Here is an 18,395-nt window from a genome sequence, read left to right as displayed (position 1 = left end):
TGCAAATAACCGTCTTGAAGGAGAAAATGCTATAGAAATGAGAACAAAAGAAAATGTCAGATCCGTTCTTGAAAGACTTTCACGCTGCTTCTAAGCTGACATTTCTCTTTGGGCTCTTGTGGGTTGGAAACAAAACGCTGCTGTTTAGCAAAACCTCTGAAAGTCAGAGCGAGCGGAGAGCCTCAGCCAGCAATCTGGGCATAGAAGTGCTGTTATGAGGTGGGCATTGCTGTGAAGCATGTTTGAAAGAAGATATTTCTAAGGGCTCCAGTCTGGAGATAGGCGTGAAGTGGCTGCCGTTCTGCAGCAAGAGCTTGGATGGTGGCTCCAGGGTGCAGGCTTGTGAGGGGGGGCTGCCTCTCTGGCTCTGCACAGGCCTCTCCTTTCCTTTGCCCATTCCCAACTCTTCTTGCAGAACACAAGGAGTTAATTGCTGTCACGCTCCAAAGGACAGGAAAGATGCTGCCATAACACTGAGTAAGTAAAAGTGCAGCATTGTTGTGGTCCAAAGCTATGTAAGAACTATGTGCTTGCTTATGTTTTGGTTGCCAAACCAGGGTCTTCATTCTTCAAGAGTTTGCCATTGCTCTAGATTAAAGGCGTGGTGCATTTATACATCCAAATTGTTAAGAATGCATTGCTTCAGCTGTGGGCTAGAAATGCCTCTAACATTATTTAAAACAGCCAGAGGACATTTGTAAGCATTCCAGTGAAACACCTTTCTTTTTTTTTTCCCCCCATAACCTATTTAAGCTAGCTGTTGCCATTCAGCAAGAGAAGTTTCCTCAGGTTCAGTAATCCCAGTAGTATTTCACACTATGCTTTCTTTGCATTTCTGTCTTTTTATCTCTTTAGACATCATTTTCATTTGAACAAATTGAAAATAAACTCAGTGTGTATTCCTGTATAGCTCATCAGTGTATTTCCAATCCCAGTATGTTTGTGTACAGTATTCTCATTTGCTGGTCCAGAAGGAAAAAACTTCTTAGTGCTTAAAAAGAAACTGTCCCAAAATTAAATGCATTGAGCAGGATTGATTAATCTAATCCATATGGTAATATTATTGCAGCTGTTTGGTTAACATTGCTCAAAACCAGTATTTATTAATTGGTGTTACTCTGGTACAGCAAAAAAGTCTGAAATAATCTGTGATCACAGGCTTTCGTTCTTCACCTAAAACCTGTTGAAAAAAGTGGATTCATTTGGATCTCATCAAGCTCTGTTTGAGCCTGCCGTGCCAAATTTAGCACCAAACTCTCTTTTTGTACGACTTGGGCTTTGATGACAAGCTTTGTGTTCAGCAGCCAATGGTGTGGAGTGTGGTACCCAGCCTGGTCCTGCCAGCGTCTGTAATGCTTGTGCGATGGAGGGCAGTGGCTGTAAATGGGGAGCCCCTGGCAAGAAAAGCTAGTTCAGAAAACAGAATCTTCTTCTCTGAAACTGTTGGTCAGTGGTCTCACCTCAGAGTTCTTGTTTGCTTTTCCATGGAAAGGTGAAATTCTTTACTCCCATTTCTTTGCCCTTCTGGTGCGATCATCGAATCATTTGAGTCAGAAGGGACTCTTAGAGGTCGTCTGCCCACTCCCTGCAGTGAGCAGGGACACCTACAGCTGATCATGACTGGGCTTTAATTAGGTTTCTGAGTAACAGCTTCTTTATGGATAACTTTCCCCAATAAAATACATATATGTATAAAGCCTGTTCTCAAGCTTTCCTCACATCAGCTGCTGTCAGGGGGGTACTCAGTTTCAGGGCAGTTTCATCAGCACTCTGTTCCCGTGCAGAATGAGCTGACCCAAATTGCCTTCCCAGTCTCTACCACTTACTTTCCTCCTTCTCCGTGAACACACCTGCTTGAGGTACAGCCTCCTATTTGCTATTTGAAGAAGCCCCCAGAGAAGCCTTTAACCCATATTTTAGAGAAAAGGGCTCCAGGAAGTCTTGCAGTAACATTTCAGTAGATACCTGTTTATCCACACACAAAAAATATTTCACAGGGAATATGAAGCTGTTGTGCCAGTTATGCAGGTCAGGTCATGGCACTTTGGGTGAGGGGGGTACCACATCCCACCTGGTGCTTCATCTTGGTTGGAAAAGACCTTCAGGATCATCAAGTCCACCACACACAATGCTGTACAGAAGCATGTGCTTGTGTTGCAGGGCTTTGCATGGACATGTGCAGGTTGAAGGCTTTGCATTCCAAGTCCAGAGTTCATCTAAACCACCTTGGGCATAGATGTCTCAGCCCTCTCCATGCATGCTGCTGCTGTCCCAGGGCAGCTGGGTGAGCTGTGCTGTGCTCTTACCTGCTGTGCACTGTCCTTCCTGGGCTTTGCCCTTAATTATCAACTCATGTGAATGAACTCAGATGGCATCCCAAGTTTATTTCAGACTATCTGTAATTAAGGATGACTTTTGTTACCATGGTGTTCCAAACACAGCATTACTTTCAGGTGCTGTGTTATCATGTCTGTCTTAATTACTGCAAGTGCACTGTAACTTTCTAAAGAACATAGTTGTTAGTGCTGTTAAGCGTAGGGTTATTTACTGTTCCCTGTGACATTCAGAGGGCTGTTGTTGGAATTGAACAGATGGGTTATACTTTATATCTAGAAATCAAAATTTAATATGTATTCTGAGGATATATGCAACATAAATGCAGGACTGTAATTTTCTATTTTAAATGATTAAGCAGAAAATAAACTAACTAGAAAACCAGAGCAGAATATTTGGAGGTATGAGTAATAATTATGGCTTGTTTGTGCTGCAGTAGGGAGAAAAAGATGACAAAAAAATAAGGGAGTACCTAAGGTATGGAAAGCTTAGAGAACTAATCCTTGAGTTATCTATCAGTAGTGAACAGACTGCTTTCAAAACTTCTTTTGGGAAACAGTCTGTTCAGTTTGCTCATCAAAATAAGTGGTGAAATCCAGACTGGTTCTGGTTTTGGTGGTGTGAGCTTTTCAGGTTGGTGCTTTCAGAGTGCAGTGATGATCAGCCATGAGAGCAAGTGATTCCCCATGGGAACATTGGGAAAATCTGTCCCTTTGATGAGCTACAAGATAGCATCGATTGCAGGCAGATAACCAGAATACCATCTTAGCAGATAAAACACTTAGCAGCTCCCAGGCCTTAGGAATGCAGTTACTGACGTCTTGAAGACGTCTTGAATATGTGCAGCTTCCCAGAAGCACTGAATAGCAAACATCCATATGCAATAATGCTTCTTGAGAAATAAAGCTCTGTGAGCTCAATGGGGAGGAGGTGGTGGGGAAGAAGTTGCCTTGGCCCAGTCTGAAATAGTTGGGAGTTACGTTTAATAACGGTGCGTGGAACCCAGAAGGATTGCAGTGTTCAGTGCAATGGACCACATCAGTAGAGATCAGAAAGATCTCAAGAGGATACTGAAAACAGAAACAGAATGTCTGAAGAGAGCAGTAGCAGCAACAAAAAAGCCTTACTAGGAAAAAAAAAAAACCAACAAACTTTCAGGACTGACTGCAATGAAATTAGGAGCTACCTTTTTTTCTCCACTGGAGCACGTTGAAGGGAGGTGGCTGATGGTATTTTCCAGACATAAAGCTTTAATCTGTTCATCTCCTGCACTCCGTTTATAGTTTCTACTGAAATGCTTTCAGGATAATAGTTACCAGTTTTCTTTTCCCTGAGTCTGGTGTTCTTTCCTATCTGCTTCTCACCTTTCTCTCTGCCCTCTGATAAAGGCTTGTAGAGTATAAATGGGCATGATCTTCTCTGAGCAAACAGCACAAAGCAGGCTGTTCAGCTACAGTACTTGATAAGATGAAAAAAAATATTTTCCTTCCCTGAATTTAATGCACTCTGCATTGCAAAATAGGAAGCAGAAAATGTTCAGCTGGTGTCTGTGGCTGAGAAACCATTGGCATTAAGGTGCTTTTCTTCCCTTAGGTGTTAGTGGGAGGAGGGACACGAAGGTCCTTCAGTGTGCTTTGAAAAAGTCTCGTTTATAAGATTAAAAAAGAATTACCCACATTTTGCATTAACTGAACTCATAACTCCAACCTCTGTGTCTCCACCTTGCCCTTCCTTTAGTACCATTGCCTTCTCGAGTGCCAGGTGACGGCTTGTTTCGGGGTTTTGCTCAAGGGTTGATCTGAGCACTGAGAACCCTTTCAGCCATACACAAGATTTGATGGTAGCCCTTAGAATTTGCTTACAATACATGGTTTTGGGTGAGAAACAAGGGGAAGTCACTATCATGGGAAGAGTAGCAAGAGATTCTTTGAGCTGTTCCAATCCATGGCTTTCTCTTCTTTACTGAGCTGTCTCAAGGTATGGAGGGTAAACTGAGCCATTCAGCATGGATTTCTCTAAATAAATAAGCAAATTTTAAAAAGAAATACAGAGGTTAGTTGATTTTTCTTTCTTTCTTTTTTTTTTTCCCCTTTTATTTAATCAGGATTACAATGCAAGTTGTTACTTTTTGTGTGCTCTCAGATGTCATACCCAAACCTTTTCTTTTTTTTCTTCTGTGCTTTTTTATTTAGTGCTAAAAGCACCTTAAGCCTTAATCATTTACAGTTAGCAAAGTACATTTGATATTCTTCTATGGAAATTTTGACCTTAGCTACTCAGATAAATTGTTCATGTGTCACAGCTGAAAAAAAAAAAAAAAAGAAAAAAAAATTAAAATAATACATCTAAAGTCTTCTGTTTTGCCAGCTGGATTAGAGTGCCCTGCCATTATGGGATGATAATCATATGTTTCAACTCTTGCCTATTACTAGGAAACAAGAAAGGAACAAAAACAACTTTGGTCTTTCCAGTATCGTGTGTCTTGTGTTTCCACAGTTTTCCTAATTACAAGAACCTTTTTTACAGGACAGCCATTTTAAGATGAGGAGCTCATGCGTGATGTGGTAGGAGAAGGAGCTCTGGCTACTGCTGGTTAAAGCTTCTGTTGTTCTTCCATAGCTGCGAAAGGAATTTTGCACCATGACAAGACGTTGTAATCATCGACTGAATTTCCAGCATCCCACGCTACAAGCCTCAGACCTACAGAGCTGGGATGGCTGTAGGCATGCTGCCCATCCTCCCTCCATCTCCATCATGCAGCACTTCCATACTCAATGCACACCTGCTCTTGGCTTGTTCTGAGCAACACTGTGCACCAGCGGATGTATTTCTCCTTGTATATTAGTAGTTAATCCAGTCCACAGATGGCACACTCCTTTTCACCATAGCTGTGTGAGTTTTAAACACTCCAGACCCCTCTAAAGCCATTGCCCAGGGCCCTGCAGTTGTTGTGTGTGCAGCACTTTGTCTCTTTGCTGCCATCGTCCATACCCATCTGTTAGGATGGCCTGGAGCCAGTCTGTATGTCAGGCAGATCCTTTCCAATGGACCTGGAAAATGAGTCTGTGTTTAATATGCTCAGGATGGCAAGGCTCCATGTCTTGTATTCATCTTCTGTGCACTTCGTGGTTGTGCAGAGGCACTGGGGCAGTGCTGAGTTCAGGCCAGTTGCATGTGTAACCACCTCCATCCACCTGTATTCACTAACTTGACAGTAGTGAAGGTTGTTTTTAAAAAGTGGAGAAGAAAAGACAGGATTTTCAAAAAGTGCATTCAAATGAGCAGATTAAATCACCTGAACGTTTGGGACAAGTAGGAGAAGCAATTCCTCTATGGAAATACATGTGGGGACGGGTACCCAGGTGGATCAGGGGATGCATGGTTGCAGGCACCTTTCCAAACTTGCAGTTGGTGTGTGTTTTTATTGGAGAACCAAGAGCTGGTAAGCAGAAGATGCTGCTCCCTAATTGTGCAGCTCTCAGCTAAAGGAGGAAGAGGTGTTTTGATCCAGGAATCCATGCTTATGCTTTTCAGGTCTGCCCTGGTGCAAGGCTGTTTGTTTCAGTTAGGAAGATGATGTTCCCTTTCAACGAGGCAGCTGGAGTGGGAGATGATCCTTGCTGCACCAGATGTGGTCAGACCAGTGCAACATGTTCTTTATTTGGACAGCAGTCATTTGCTCCAACAGAAGTGCTGTGGTGCTTCCTAAATCCGTGGCAGGAAGAGTTGTACTGTTTTAATTATGCTAGCTGACTGCCAGTTTATTAGTGCAGTTATTGTAGGAGCTCTGTGCAAGTACAAGTTCACAGGGTAAAACTTGGGCCATATGCTTTCGCTAAGTCCAGTCCTGTATCCACACTTCCTCCTTTCTGCAGCCTTGTCAGTAGTTTTTCCCTTTTGTTGTCTTATTTTTCATTATACCTTAGGCCCAAAGCTGACAGTCTTTGATTAACCACCTTGTTGGGTTGTTTATTTCTGAATCACGACACGCTGTTGCACTCCATACCAAAATCCTTGTTGTTAACTCCCCCATAGGCTGAGAATTTGTCTGTGAGTAAGACCAGCTATTTCTTTTTTCTCTGGTCAGCTGGAACCTCCATTCAGGCATACTCCTCTGTTCAAGATAACATGATTTTGCTTGAGAGTAATAAAAGGATGTTAGGGAGGAGGGATTGGTTTGAAGCCCAGAGATCCTATGTGGAGTCATATGGAAGAGAGACAGTGCCAGGGAGTTGTAGTTCTTGAATACAGATCAGTTCTTCAGGAGCTGATCCAGAAAGTGGGAAAAGCCTGTGTGTCAGGCAGGGATAACTCCCTCTTTTTGCATTGTTTTTCACTAAAGGCCTTAATGATGTCCCTTGAGAAAGCAGGCAAGAAAACAGCACACTGCAGAAGCGATTTCTCTTGGGGTGTGCTTCTTGGGGAAAAAATAATTAAATCTTACAGGCATTATGCACTTGCATTTTTTAAATTTACTATGTAGATTTGGCTGGCAACCAAATTAATAACCCAATAAATCACCGCTACAATATTAAAGGTATTAAACTATTGGCATGGTTTACTCAGCTGGTGCATTTCTGTTGTTTTTGCTGCTGCCAGTCAATACTGAAATCCTTTGTTAATTAAAAGAACAAATTTGTATTTCTTGCAGTTTTTTAACCCAAATGCTTTCTCCCTCCCTGCAGAAGCAGCACGCTTTGGTCTGCAAATGCTGTATTTCAGCGGTGCATCTGGAGCCCATTTCTGGTGGAAGTTCTCGGGCTGCAGCTTTTAGAGTAGGGGGGATACTTTTCTGAGATGAAAGCTTAGGCTCAAGAGTGACTTTTACTGAATTAGAAAGTCATGGTTATTAAACATAAAAAGCAGCAGAGGAGATTACTAGTTTATAAATGTTGCTACTCAGAATTACAGTGCTACTGCAGAAAGCTGAGAAAAGCTGGGCTAAGGCACAGTCAAGCCAGGAAATCAAAAACCTCGTTTTTATGTCCATATGAGAGGCTAAAACTGTTCTCTTTCATAACTGCTCTGCATTTGTTCTTTGGTTGTAATTGATTTTTTTCATGCCTTGGGACAAATCAATGTTCCGTTAAATAACATAACTCTCAGATTCCTAAAAGCTGGTCCTGGCCGTGGGACTAAAAAAGGCTTGGATGTACAGAGAAATGTACACCCCTGAAGATGCCAGGAGCTGTAGGGAAGCCCTGCAGCTCAGTGGCTGTCATGGCTGTCCACAAAGCCCTTCTTTTCACTTTGACTTCTGTGCTCTTTCAGTCTGACCCCGAGATGTCCCGAGCACATTCAGTCCCACTGGAGCCAGTCCCTCGCTTTCATGCAGCGGTGTCTCCTGGATTTCGCAGCCAGCTTGTGCAGAGCGTGTTTTTCCAGGTGCTGCAGTGTTTAGGTTCCTTGGCTTTTTGGCTGTCAGCACCTCTAGTTCCATGCCAGCCATTGTGCTGCACTTGGCATGCGTGTGGCTTGTCTCCAGTAACAAGGATGTGGGGGAATGGCATTCACCTAAGCGGCAGCCTACAAATTCATATTTCTTTTTCTTTCCTTATTTCCAGAGAACATCCCTCGGGAGACACTGATGCACTTTGCAGTGAGGCAGGGCCTGCTGAGGCTGACGTGGTTTCTGCTCCAGCAGCCAGGAGGAAGAGGAGCTCTCAGCATCCACAACCGCGACGGCGCGACGCCCGTGAGCTTGGCCTTGGAGAGGGGCTACCAGAAGTTGCATCAGCTTCTGACCGAGTAAGGATGACTTCATGGTTCCTCTGCTTGTTTTTCCTTTATCGTGCTTCCCTTTACTTTATCCCTGAAGAGTGTGTAACTGGGGAGTATTGGTTGGAGGTGGATGGTTGGACTAGATGATCTTAGAGGTGCCTTCCCCCGTAATGATTCCAAAAGCTAAACTCTACTCTTGAAGAAATTTTTTTTGTGGTTTTACTTTTACCTTTATTGCTAAAAACAATGGGAGAATGACCTTAGTATTCAAAGTAAGTGCAGTAATACTGTTGGGTTCTCCTTTTCTGTTCTGTTCTGTTCACGTTGTTCTGTTTCCAGCTGTGCCTTGCAACCTAACGTGAGTCATAATATCAGCTAATTAAGGCAAACGTTATACAAACACAAGTGAAAAATCTTGTCTTCGAACAAGTACAGCTGTTGAAAGGAGTGCAGCTTGCAGGCTGGTGACTGTGACTGTCACATTTGTACTTCATTGATCTACAGGATTTTTGGTTAGATGAAATGGTAACAATTCTGTTGAACTAAAGCAGTGTCTTGTAGAGAACAGATATCTGCTGGTATAAGTCAGAATTTAAGTAAAAATTAAGGCAAGTATTTGCAGCAGAAACTGTTCTGTTCTACGAGGGTGATGAGAAGCAGCCAGATCTTGCCAACTGCAGCAAGTAACTTGTTGCATGAGCCCTCGCTGCAGAGTTTGACAGAAGAACTTCAGAAGATGGAAAGTTATTTTTGAATAGCAAACGTTTGGCTTGCTGGCTTTAAAAGCTGCAGCTAATAAAGACAAAGAGCTTTAAATAAGTTCTGGGGCGGGAGGGCTGTTTGTAAAAGTTTTGGTCTGCATGTCTGCTGTTCTGATGCCCAGTTCTCTTAAGCTTTGTTATTAACTTTGTTTCCCTGATGGGAATTTTCAAATGCTTAGACTTTATATTCAGTGACCCAGTGTCATGTTTAGGACTCTTCTGTGTTGTCCATGCTCTCACGCAACGTTTCTTTATGCTACAAATTGTAAATTATTCTGTTTTCTATAGTTGTTGGACAGGATGTTAGAGGCAGCTAAGTAAGTTTGGTTGCTCATGTGCTTGCATTTAAGTTTCATCTGAGGCAGTGAAGCCAACCACATAGCAGGTAGGGTGAAGGAGAAAGGGAGGGGTGGGACAGGAGCTGTGCTCTGTCTGACCTTTTCTTCACCACTGTTGGCTGGGATCAATACAGAGATGGTGGCAGTGTTTCTCTTTTTCCCACGTGAGTTCGACAGCAGTCATAATGTGAAAATACTTAACGGTCTCGCAGGCTGCTTTGTAAAACTGGAATAAGCAAATTCATCCTGAAACTGCAGCCAAGAGCTCCAAGGTGAGACTAATGATGTTGACAGAATTTGCATACTATCACAAAGTCTGAATTGACCAAAACTTGATTATAAAGCTCACAGCAAACACTGTGATCTGAATGAGCGGAGTCGGTAATTTTAAAAGATGTGGCAAGTTAGCAGAGCTGTTACAACTGCTGTTCATGTATTTCACAAGCAATTCCAGTGCAGTCCTTTCTTGGTGGGAAAATAAGCAAAAGCACTTGGTTATGTGGCATTGCCCTCTGCTAATCACTGGGACAGCTGCTGTTGGTGTAATCTAAGGAATTTCTCTGGTGACCTTTGCAGTACATCTTTGAACACAAGATACTGTAGCACCCTTTTTAGTTCTTTTTAGTGCATCTTAAAACCATGTAGGTGAGTTAAGCAGAATTATGTCTAGTTTTCCTCTTGGGTGGAAATACCATGCCTAACCATCTGACAGGTGTGCTATGCATCTTGTTACTCCAAAAAGCTTCCAGTGGATGGTGGATGCAATGAAGGTGGCCTGTTTCCATAGCAGAAGTTTCATTATGCTTGGTGCTTTCTGCAGTTGCAGGGGATCAGTGCCTGAAAATCCATACTGGGAAGAGAAATAGTGAGTTTCAGAACAGGGAAGAGCAGCCAAACTCCATGACAAGAGTATATATTATTTATGTGCTGTCAAAACACAATGGATACTGTGCAACCTCTTTTCTGCACTCTGCTTATGCACAGGCTGTATAAACCATGCACACACATTTGGCACACAGTGTGTACCACTCAGCAAAATACGGAGCAGCAACGCATGTTAGTGAGAGCTTGTACAAAGGAGCCATTATTTTTACAAGTAATTAAGCTCCACTTTGCAAAATAAATGAATGCAGCATGTTTTGTGTTGCATTATCCTTGGGGGGATTTTATTGTTCGCTTTGGTTGCTAATTTGTAGGACCCTGCATTTCACAACTCTTCTCTTCGTCAGTGTGGGGAAGGGGTGAAGTTCTGCTGTAATTAAGGCAGAATCATTAAAAAAACAGACAGAAAACCTCTGTTGATGCAGTTTTGTCTGGGTTCAGCTGCAGTGTAAATATTTTTCTCAAAAACTAATGACGCTGGTGACATTTGGAATTTCTGTTTGTCAGATGAGCTTTCTCTTTTCAGCTCTTAAGTTCGTTTTAAGGATGCAAGATGCCTTCCATTGCAGAGCTGCAAGTCTGGAAGCTTCTTTTACTGTAGGCTGGAGCTTGTGGTGTGCATCCTCTGGCAGAAGGGATGCACCCAGAGCTGCTGGCAGGGCTGGATGCACCTGATCTCCCATAGAAAAGCCTTGGGAAGCAGGCAGCATGAGCTCTCTCTGAGTTTCAACAGTTCCCCAGTGCGGGAGAAGTGAATTGAAAAATGAAGGCTCCTTTGTTGAAGCCTGCTGCTTCCTCATGTTTAAATTGGGCAATGCTGGCTGCAGGGCGTTGGCAGCTCTGCTGTGCTGTGCAAAGACTGGGCTCCAAGGAGGCAGCAGGGCTCTAACCAGGGCAGGGTGAGTAACTTGGCCTCTGCAACAGGACGGCTGCGTTTTGCAGTAGTTGATGTTTTTTAATATGGTTCAGTGTAGTAACATAATCTGCCTGCCAGCTCCATGTTCTTCAGTGTAAGTCAGGCAAGTAAAATGGCTCCAAGAAATAGCTTGTGTTCTGAATTTCGGAGTCGGAGTGCTGTTCTGTAAAACATACTCTCATTTTGTAACCTGATTTCATTTCTGCAGAGCAAAGTTCCGTCCAGCAGCCCAAAAGGATCTTTTGATCTCTTTCTTCTTTCAGTGAAGCCGAATGTGTGGTGTTCCTTTGCAGGCTGAGAGTGAGGGTAAAAGAAAAGTAATGTCTGTAAGAAAAACTCCTGCATTTTCCAGTCAGTGCATAGGGGAAGATACAGAGCACAAGTCTCTTGTGCTTCTTGCATTCACTTTGCTTTTCTGTTTCCTCTGCTGGCCTCTTATTACCATGAAGCACTTCTGTGTGTCTCTGTGAGTCAAACCTTTGGGTAGCAGCGTGGTGTCCCAGAATGTGAAGCCATAAACCAGTATTAGTGCAGATTTCCAAAGTTAAACTGACCTAGATTTAATTAACACACATAAGGAACAGCTTGCTGGTAGCAGAAGTTTCTTGTGAACATTTTGCAATGCTTGATAATCACTTGCTATTGTTCTGATTTTGTGTAAGTAATTGGTGATGTCTGTGCTGTAATCTCCGTGGTGCCTCGCAGATGAGGAAGGGTTTTCAGTCACTTTTCTAATTGAGAGTTCTTTGCTGCTTTTCTGGGCCAGGGCTGCAAGAGGATTTGTCTGGTGTCTCGTTTCTTTACACACCAGTTCAGCAAGTCCATGAAGCGCGTTTGATTTCAGAAATGTCCAGTTTGTCTTCGGCTGTGTGTGGTGCAGGTGCATTCTGAAATCACAGGGTGTTTGGGCTGGGAACATCACCGACTGCAGTGAGTTTGGTGCCAGGCTGTGGCAGTGCGTTACAGTGTGCTGACCTGGTCCTCTCTGCACCCTTTCCCAAACTGTGAGCTGAGTGGCAGCACTCTGAGTCTCCTCTCTGTTATTTCTTTCTCTGTGGTTCCCTGTGCAAGAAGCAGGAGGCAGCTGGGGACATGCAGGTGTCCTGCAGGTTGTGCAGCATCGCCTGCCCATTGCTTTGCTCTACTTTGCATTTGTGCTAACCAGAATCAGCAGCTGAAGAATTTACTGAAGTAATGCTGATGCATCTCCTGTTTTTCCTTCTGTTCTTCCATACAAAACCAAGCAATAAACCTTTTAATTGCCATTTAAAGGGATGTTCAGAGAAAATAAAGGGCAAAGATGGAGGATCTGATGAGAGATCTGTGTGTTAAGATGCTGCTGCTTGGGTACAGAAGCATGGGAGTAGTAGTGATCCAACAGGCATCTAGTTTCAGGTGCTTTATTGCTGAACTTCCAGATGATTTTTTTTGCAACAGAGTTTTTTAATTGCTAGTTCATCCTGGCAAAAAGGATGCTGAGATGCTGTGGCTTTCCTCTGGTCATGGCATTACAGCAGGGGAACAGACAGCAGCAGGGACAGCGTGATGGAGCAAGAGGCATTCTTGCTTCCCACCTTCCATTTACTCACTCATTGCATGCACCAGCTTTTACTCTTTTCCTGGAGTGCTCCAAAATCCATACTGAGATCTTCCTTTGTAGGTAAAGCTAGGAAGGTGAAACTAATGCAAAAATGGATGTAACAACAGGCAGCTATTCCTGTGGAATGTGCGCTGTAGAGTTTGGTAAATATATTTGATGAGGCCTGAGAAATGTTTGGGTTTTAGAGTTCAGACCCCCTGATGTAGAAAATATATCGCATTTGTTAAGATAACTGGACTTGTCCTGGGATTGCAAGTCTGTAAATAACTGTTGAGGGAACAAGCCAGCTTTCTTCTCTGGTATGATTTCCTATTGTATAGTGTGTTGATTGTTGGGCTGAGAAGTTAGCGTTAAATATCTTGAATTCAGTTGTTGGATATTTAATCTGATACTGGAGGGCTAGTCATGCAGTCCTGAACTCAGTTCAGCATGCAAACCCTCTGCTGTTCACATTTGCGTGGAGCACCGTAAGTGGTTACTCATCGTTTCTGCAGCGATGAACTGTTTCCTTCAACATCAAAAGCATTCCAGTTAGTGAGAAGATTTGCCTTATGTGAGAAATATTTGTTTTCTTTTTTTTTTCTTTTCTCCTGCTTTCCAATAGCTTTTGGTACACTCACCTGAGGTATAAACACTGTCTTTAAATCATTTTCCTGTGTATGAGCAGTCCATTTGTGTTAACCCGTTCTACCATGTGTCAGTTGCATGTGTTTTTTGAGTCCTCCTGTATGATACATACTGATATTCCAAAAAATGGGGAGGGATATGGAAGTGCTGCTGTGCACTTGTGCTGTGTATGCCATTAAAGACAGTGGGGCTGTTGACAAAGAGCTGATCAGACCCATACAAGGCCTGTGTTACCCAACATTCTGCAACAGCATTGATTTACTGTCTTATCTGTTTCCATTTACTTTGCAGTGGGACAAAACAAAACAAAAAAAAACAACTGTTAAAAGGATACGAAGGGAACACACAGTCAAAAGGGACACACTGAGTCCTTTCAGGAGTAATAGCATTTCCACTAAGCATTAATTGTAATTAGTAATGAGCAGTTGTTGGCATTATCAGTAGCTGGTTGTTGCTGGCTGCCTGCAGTTTTGTTTGAAGAACAAGGAGATACTTTGGAGCCCCACACCCCTGTGTGTGATGAGCTGAGGAAACTGCCTTTTGTTTGTTATGGTTTTCTGGAGTCTTGCTCTGACATTCTGGTGACTGTGATAAATCTGGGTGTGGATTTTCATTGGAGGGGCTGTTGGCTTGATGTATGTAAGTTGTTAGTGTTAGGGACGTGTTGTGCAACAGCCACCAAAGCCCAGCTTCCTGTCCCAGTAGGCACCGTTCCTTGTTTATCCCGGACCACAGTCAGCCTATCTGTCTGATCTCGTATTTTCAGTGAGTTATCAAAATAACAGCCATAAATCAAAATTTGAATAGGAATGTAAGATATGTGACACTAAAATCCAGTGTAGGTTTTATTTGTCTTAGAGAAAAGAGCATCTAAATTCTAGCATTTCCTAGCTTTTTGCCATAACCATAGCACTTTTATTTTGTTTTTTTTTTAATTGTGATTTTATTTTCTTTATCACATGAATCTGATGCTTTCAGAACCACCCCGCAGCTGTGGCTAAGGTCACAGTAGGATCCCAAGAGCCAGCAGTGCTGCTGGGTTTGCTTTGTCCCAGCCAAGGTCTGGCTGAGAAATGTGAAGGGATTTCCCCAGGAAACAGCACCTTGACTTCCTGCACTGCCTTCCGCCTGTGGGATCCCCCTTCCTAGTGTGAGGCTCTGCTTAACCCACTGAGATTGTTTGGATCATTTGTCCAATCTCTTCCTCAGCCTTCCTCTCCCCTTTGGATAAATCCTATTATCTGTGTACGGGAAGGCGCTTCTTTTGGAGCCCTGACGGAGCCAAATTTCAAACCACTCCAACTGATGACCGCTTCTGAAACTTTGAAGGGCTTTTCCTCCAGTCAGAGCGCTTGTTATTCTCCCCCTCTCGCTTATCTTCCCTCTTTTTATAAATATCTTGCCTGTATCTGCAGGAAGCTGGGAGCTGCACTGGGTCGTTGCAGCCGTTCCTCTGCTGCTTTCCTCCCCTCCTTGGCTGGGGGCCATCCTATCAGCTTCACTACAAGACCAGAATAGATCTGCACACAAATACGGCGCTCTGCTCCTCCTTCAACGGGGATGGCACTTGCTTGTGGAAGTCTAAAAAATAGTATCGCTTGTAGTTTCTCATGTGTTGGATGTGCCGGTGATGCTGTGGTTTGAGTCATGGCCCAAGAGCATTTTGGAGGTGGTGAGGGGTTGAGTTTGCTCCTCCGCTCGCTGTGTTTGGGGTCAACATCCTTCCTTGAGCCCCGTTTCCATGGGTGAAAGGCCGCTGGTAAGTCTTTCTCCATGCAAGCACTGTTCTTTCATGAAGGCAGGCATTTCCTTTCTGTGCAACAGAAAATGGGCGTGAAGCAGTGGAGAGCGGGGCTGGAGACTCCTGCCAGGTTTTCTCAGTGGGACACGGCTCAGTGCCGCGGGCTGTGCTGGAGGTGAAGGCATTCATATGACCACTGTGGACTTCGTTGGTCAGTCCTTCACTTTTGTGCCAAGGGAGATGCTTCCATCAGCGAAAGTTTGGCTCAAAGTTGGTATAAGGGAAACTTTCTGTTCAGTGCTGTCTCCCAAGTATTTCTGTTGAAAGGGCAGAAAGAATTGACCCAGGATGGTCAGATCCTGTAAGCCTTGCTTCCCCTGTTGTAGGCAAACTGTGGTTAAGACTTTCGCTGAATGAAAGCAGATTTTCAGGCTACTTAAATGCTGGAGTTTCTATCTATGTCTGTTAATAAATCTTCAGTAAATATTTGCGTTTTTGTTTTTATCTCCTAGTAGTTCGCCTTGGGTATGTACTCCTGTACAATTACAACCACTGCAGAAATTGCTAATCTGTACAAAATGAGTGCTTTTCATAATGAGGGAGCAGTAAACATAGGTCTAAATCCTATTTTCGGAAAGAATGTATGTTTTTGTAATTTCTCAATAGAAGGTAGGGCTTGCAGTGAGCCAGAAAGGAGACGCACAAATGGTTAAGCTCAACACAGGGGCAAAGGAGCAGGAGGGCATTCTCATGTGATCTACGTCCTCTTGAAAGTGATTGTCTGAGCAACAGAAATAGCAGTGTGCAAACAAGTTGACACTTGTGAGCACTCATTTGTCCTCTTTGCTGCAGTACATCAGTGCCTGGATGTGTCTGTATGACTTGGAGGAGTCGGTGGATTGAGCCATCTTAATTATGTACAACATGGGTGACTGCTCCTAAAAATGAGAGCTCTGTTATCTGTTAGGTTGTGATGTGAGAAAGATCTAGGCTATTCCAAAAGGCTTATAAGCCCCTTTGTAGACTGCAAAGCAGATTTACAACTAATATGGAAAGGAAGTGCTGTCTTGAATCAGCAGCAATCACCGCTGCTCACAAATGATCCGCCTGACCTGCAGAAGATGGAGGTGGCAGATTGCAGCAGCGGTAGCAATGGTGGGATGCGCTCATCATGTTGCAGGGCGCCGTGCTCTCCTGCAATCCCACTCCAGGTATTGAAGCCTTTGAGGGTTCTCTGAGGCTATAGCTCTGCAGGCTGCTCTGTGGGTGCCTGTTTGCTAGTAAGTATACTTGAAGCTGATGAGAAAGTGGAGAAGGCTGTTGTGTTCTGGAAGCCTGCTGGTGGCGGCTTCATGAATGGGTGAATATGGTTTTTTGTGATGACTGCTTCATCGTGCTTTGATAGTAGGCCCTGAGCACAGTGATTTCTCATACATGGCAGCTGAAAAGAAAAATAGTCCATACAGAAATGTCTGTATTTCCTTGATAAAGGAAGGTCATTTCCGTAGCCTCTTTGTGCTTGTGATGTCTTGGTCGACTTCAGTGCCTCCATGATTGGATTTGTACTAACAACCACAAAAAACTGTACGCTTCCTCCTGCTTCTCTATAGAAATATTGATTCTGTTTAAATCAAGAGTAATTCTGCAGAAGTCAATTGAGTTACGTTGTGGAGAAGGGTGGAAGGCATAGTTTTGCTTTGTGTCCTGATTTTACCCAAAATGACTCACAGGGAGGGGTTGGATCACTGCGCTGGGGCACTGTGGAGGCAGCTGTTAGCCCTCCGTTGGCTGTGGCTCTCAGTTGGCCTTATGATCATTGAAACAGATCTTTGCTACCCTGAGCCAGTTCTGATTCAAAATGGAAGTTCTGGACCTGAAGCTTTAGGTGAGCACCTTGGTAAGGTGAGTGCTTCCACACGCCCTTATTGTGCCCATGTTGTCTCTGTACAGCTTGGTGGCAGCAGCCACACGAGGTGGTACAGCATTGGATTGCAAACTTGTTCACAGTCAGGGTTTGGCTTTGAGATGACTAGGTAGAAATTTCTACTGACAAGAAGTAACTGCTGAGTTATTTTTTCAATCTGAAATCTATAGCAGCACCCTTTTATCCTCTTTTCCTTTGGTAAAAAGAACGTCTGTGTTATTACTGCAGAAAGTTGGCTGTCTCATAATAGAGAGAATGACTTGCATAGAAGCAGTTTCACAGGGCAAGCAAAATTCATTTCAGGAGTGACAAAACTGCTACAAGCTGATGGCTGTTAGGTTTTTGTGCAGAGGCGTGCTGGTTTCAGTGTAGAAGTTGTAGTATCTGTATCACAGAATTGTCACTCCCTCTGACTTGTCCCACTGTGGTCTGTCTCTCAGGTATCTGTTGTTCCACAGCAGCTACTCTGGTGATCTACACCTGCAATAGGTTCTGTTTAAAAAGCAATTGTACCCCTTGTTGCTGTTTGTCACTCACGCTCTTCCAGTCTAGGGGAAAACAGCAGGTCTCTCTACTTTAGAAAGGCTGTGAAATAGAGCTGGTGGCTGGAGTTAGCTGTAAGTCACCTTCATTTCCAGGATGGAGACGTGTGTGCATGCGTGTTCGGCTGTCTGGCCCTGGAGCCTGTGCTCTGCTTCTCTTGGGCCATTGATTAGATGACTGTCCAGCGTGAAGAACAGCGTGCGCCTGCAATGCAGCATTCCTTCTCACTCACAGGTTAACCCGCACTGCTTGTATTTCAGAGAGGAAGCCACGGAGCCCGACTCGTGGAGCACCCTGTCTCACACTGTGCACACTGGGGACTACTGCGTCAAGCACCACCAGCAGCTCGATGTTTACACGCTAACAGCTGAAACCAAGGAAGGGACAAAAGCCAGCCTGGAGAGTGACATACGGCAGCTTCAGATGCACATGCAAAGCCACCAGCACGTGGTAAGGAAACCCCTGTGGTGACTGAACAGAAGGAGAAGTGTGTGTTTGCAGCAGCCTGGTACCTGGGAGGGATGTCCACATATAGGAACCATTTGGGTGCATGTTTAGTAGTGAGTCTAGACAGAAACCTACCTGTTTTCTCTTTTGTTTCCTGCCTTTACCTTTGTTTGGGGCATCCTTAGCACAAGAACACATAAGAAGGGCAGAGAGGAGTGTCAAGTTGCATTAGATGTGCTCTGGAGGGTCTTGGGGTCAGTAGGGGTTAGCACAGTAGATATGTCTCTGTCCAGACAAGAAAGGGTCAGAGAGAAGAGTGAAGGGAAAGCCTTTGGGATGCTGATGGAGAAAACAGTGGTTTTCTTCGTGCCTGCGGGACTCAGGGGACAAGCCAACCCCAGCCATGCAGTGTGCGTACCCACAGGCCTGCCCTTGCTGGGGCCCATGGTGGTTTGGTGACAGGAGCAGCGCTGACACGAGGCAGGGACTTTGGACATTGCCCCTCAGTGCCTGAAAATCAGTGCCCAAGGGACTCATTCAGGAGAGGAAGATGAAGCAGCG

At 44.1% G+C, this 18,395-nt stretch overlaps 1 protein-coding gene across 7 annotated transcripts in view; it reads left to right on the top strand.

Moving 5' to 3' along the window:
- The window catches only part of AKAP13 (A-kinase anchoring protein 13), a 192,297-nt gene that overhangs the window by 79,674 nt on the left and 94,228 nt on the right, over window positions 1-18,395 (top strand). For 6 of the 7 annotated variants that reach the window (XM_042875601.1, XM_042875600.1, XM_042875602.1 and 3 more), the window contains exons 6-7: window positions 7,899-8,082; window positions 17,648-17,837. In XM_042875601.1, the coding sequence (XP_042731535.1) occupies window positions 7,899-8,082; window positions 17,648-17,837 (374 nt within the window). Of the gene's footprint in view, window positions 1-7,898; window positions 8,083-14,792; window positions 14,939-17,647; window positions 17,838-18,395 lie in introns of those variants that run through there. The other variant, XM_042875603.1, reaches the window with a different exon arrangement.

This window comes from Lagopus leucura, unplaced genomic scaffold (assembly GCF_019238085.1).
Source record: "Lagopus leucura isolate 7727_CA_CO unplaced genomic scaffold, USGS_WTPT01 Super-Scaffold_100015, whole genome shotgun sequence".
Classification (NCBI taxonomy): domain Eukaryota; kingdom Metazoa; phylum Chordata; class Aves; order Galliformes; family Phasianidae; genus Lagopus; species Lagopus leucura.
The sequence above is the reverse complement of the archived record's forward strand: the minus strand, read 5'-3'. Positions and strand labels throughout refer to the sequence as shown.